The sequence below is a fragment of the Chrysochloris asiatica genome, unplaced genomic scaffold (genome assembly GCF_000296735.1).
Source record: "Chrysochloris asiatica unplaced genomic scaffold, ChrAsi1.0 scaffold00033, whole genome shotgun sequence".
Taxonomy (NCBI): domain Eukaryota; kingdom Metazoa; phylum Chordata; class Mammalia; order Afrosoricida; family Chrysochloridae; genus Chrysochloris; species Chrysochloris asiatica.
Window position 1 is genome coordinate 7,638,043 of NW_006408551.1, and position 2,836 is coordinate 7,640,878.

Below are 2,836 nucleotides of genomic sequence, written 5' to 3' on the forward strand. Positions count from 1 at the left end.
AATCTTTACGGGAGCAGAACGCCTCATCTTTCTCCCGCGGAGCCGCTGGTAGTTTCGAACTGTTGGCCTTAAGGTTCGCAGCCTGATTCGTAACCTCTACGCTACCAGATTTTAGTAGCTAGGTAGTCTTTATTGCTCATTATGTTTAATATGGCTGAAGTTTCATCCTGCTATTAGCAATGTCAACAGTTTTACAGTTTTTCCGTGCCTCATTGTTGACACCGTCAGACTGTAAACATGATGTATCCATTTCTACCCTATTTCTGTAGCTTTTTCTCTGTAGCATTTGATTAATGCTAAAACAGTGTCTGGGATACAGTAGCCACAGACTGTCTGGGAATTTAATGGCTATGTTGTTGTTAAGTGCTATCGAGTCAGTTCTGACCTGTATGGGGTTTCTGAGGAGCAACTGGTGAGCTTGAACCCCCAACCTTGCAGTTCAAACGATTTTGCAGTCTAGCGCATTAACCCACAGCGCCACACCAGGACTCCAATTAATGGATATGTTATTGTTGTTGTTGTTAAGTGCCGTTGAGTCAGTTCTGAGCCATAGCGACCCTGTGTAGAGATGTTGTTGTTAAGGGCCCTCGAGTCGTACTGACCCATAGGGTTTCCGAGAAGCAGCTGGTGAGCCTGAACAGCCAACCTTGCAGTTCAAATGGCTATGCAGTTTGGCGCATTAACCCACAGCACCACACCAGGACACCTGTATAGAGATGCTGTTGTTGTTGTTGTTGTTGTTGTTATTAAGTGCCATCGAGTTGGTTCCGACTCATAGCGACCCTGAACAGGGTTTCCGAGGCTGTAAATCTTTACGGGAGCAGAAAGCCTCATCTTTCTCCCGCGGAGCAGCTGGTAGTTTTGAACTGTTGATCTTGTAGTTGACAGCTCGACTCGTAACCACTACACTACCAGAGCTCCTTCGCGGTATAGAGATGTTGTTGTTAAGTACCGTGGAGTCGGTTCTGACTCATAGTGTCCCTGCACAAGGTTTCCGAGGCTGTAAATCTTTATGGGAGCAGAACGCCTCATCTTGCTCCCGCGGAACCACTGGTAGTTTCGAACTGCTGACCTTGCCGTTGGCAGCCCGACTCATAACCACTACACTACCAGAGCTCCTTCTGTATAAAGATAGTTGCTGTTAATTGTTACACAACTGCTGCTTCAGCTACTATTTCCACTAGTATAGCAATGAAAGATAGGGAATGTGTGATTGTTATTTTTTATTTTAATTTTCTTTTTTTATAGCTTAAGCTGCAAAAGATTGGGTGAAGGCACTTTGCAGAATTGCTAGGAATGTAAGTTTCAGATAGATGTTGTTTACAGTCTACATTCTGCCACTCACTGGCTATATATCCATGGTCAAATGGACTCATAATACTATTGTAAGATATAATATTTTTGTTATTGAGTGCCATCAAGTTGGTTCCGACCCATAGCAGTCCTGCATAGGATTTCTAAGGAGAGGCTGGTGAGCTTGAACCACCTACCTTGTGGTCAAAGTGACTTTGCAGTCCAGTGCATTAACCCACAGCACCACACCAGGACTCCGTAAGGTATAATAAGATATTGCAAATAAAGTGCTCAGTCTAATGTTGGACATAAAATAGTAAATATTAGCCATTCTCAGGTCTTTATGCGAGCCTGTGAATGTTTCCTAGAGAATGGAATTTTCCTCTCTTACTGAACATCAGAAGGAGCATAAAAGAAGGGTATATAGCCTTTTCCATATGTAAAACAATGTACCTCACACGTATATTTGTTTGCAGATATAAATGAAAATGCATGTATGCCTAATACACCTTGAATATGTTTCTTTTTTTTAATAAACGGGAGGAACTAATTTCTATTAAATCTAATCTACTGATAATAGAATGCTGTAACCTTCTATATATGCCTTTGCTGTGAAGATATAGAAATCAAAATCTAGAAAAAAAATTCCTGTATTAAAAGTGTCATCTAATTTTAATTTAAATCATATATAGTTATATATTGTGTTTGTTAAATAATGTATTCAAAAATTTTTAGCATTTTCTTTATTATTGTGCTCTTTATCTCTTAGGTAAATTGGTGGATGATACTGGAGAATACAAATACATGTATATCGCTTGCGGAGTGATTGTGGTCTTCGCAAGTGTGTGGTTGCTCATTGGCAATGTTATAAATTATAGATTGCTCGACAAGGAAAAAAAGTTGAAGAAATCAGTGAAGAAGAAGAAGAGTAAACTTCAGTCTACAGAATCTGAACCCTTCAACAGATCTACGCCTCATGTTAGTGTCAAAAGTTCAAAAGCACCGCGTGCTAGCTCAGAAAGAGAAACCAATATTTAACAAGAGGCACATTTCTGATTTCAGTGCTGATTATTTTTCTTAGGAGTATTTTATTTTTCACAATATTTGAAAGTTGATTTTTTTTTTTTTTTTGAAATGAGGAATTACAAACATGGAATGTTCTTCAATAGTAAATTTGAAATGTTTATTATTTAAGACTTATTTATTTGGGCAGATAAATGTTGAGATTATGCATATAAAAATCAATGCAATGAGCTTACTTCCATACCTGACTCAGTGTTATGGTTAAAATATTAATGCTAAAGTCTTCCAGTGACTGGTAGTCTTGGTCATATATAGAGATATCTGAATCTTAAGCCACTGGCTTAAAGGCTAGAAAGAATGTTTAAATTCATAAAATGGTTTTCTACACAGTTCATTTGGTATGAAATTATGTAATCAAATTTAGGGAAAATGACTCCTTCCCTGACATACATTTTCATATACATCACACAATCTGGAGAATAAAACACAGATATGTTTATGAAGAATATTTTCAATTTTT

At 38.1% G+C, this 2,836-nt stretch overlaps 1 protein-coding gene across 1 annotated transcript in view; it reads left to right on the forward strand.

Annotated features, from left to right (window-relative positions):
- SLC16A7 (solute carrier family 16 (monocarboxylate transporter), member 7) overlaps positions 1 to 2,331 on the forward strand; it is a 106,628-nt gene extending 104,297 nt beyond the window's left edge. Inside the window, exon 4 of the mRNA XM_006859508.1 lies at positions 2,063 to 2,331. Coding sequence (XP_006859570.1) covers positions 2,063 to 2,331 — 269 coding nt within the window. The remainder of the gene's footprint in view (positions 1 to 2,062) is intronic.
- The last annotated feature ends 505 nt before the right edge of the window (positions 2,332 to 2,836 follow it).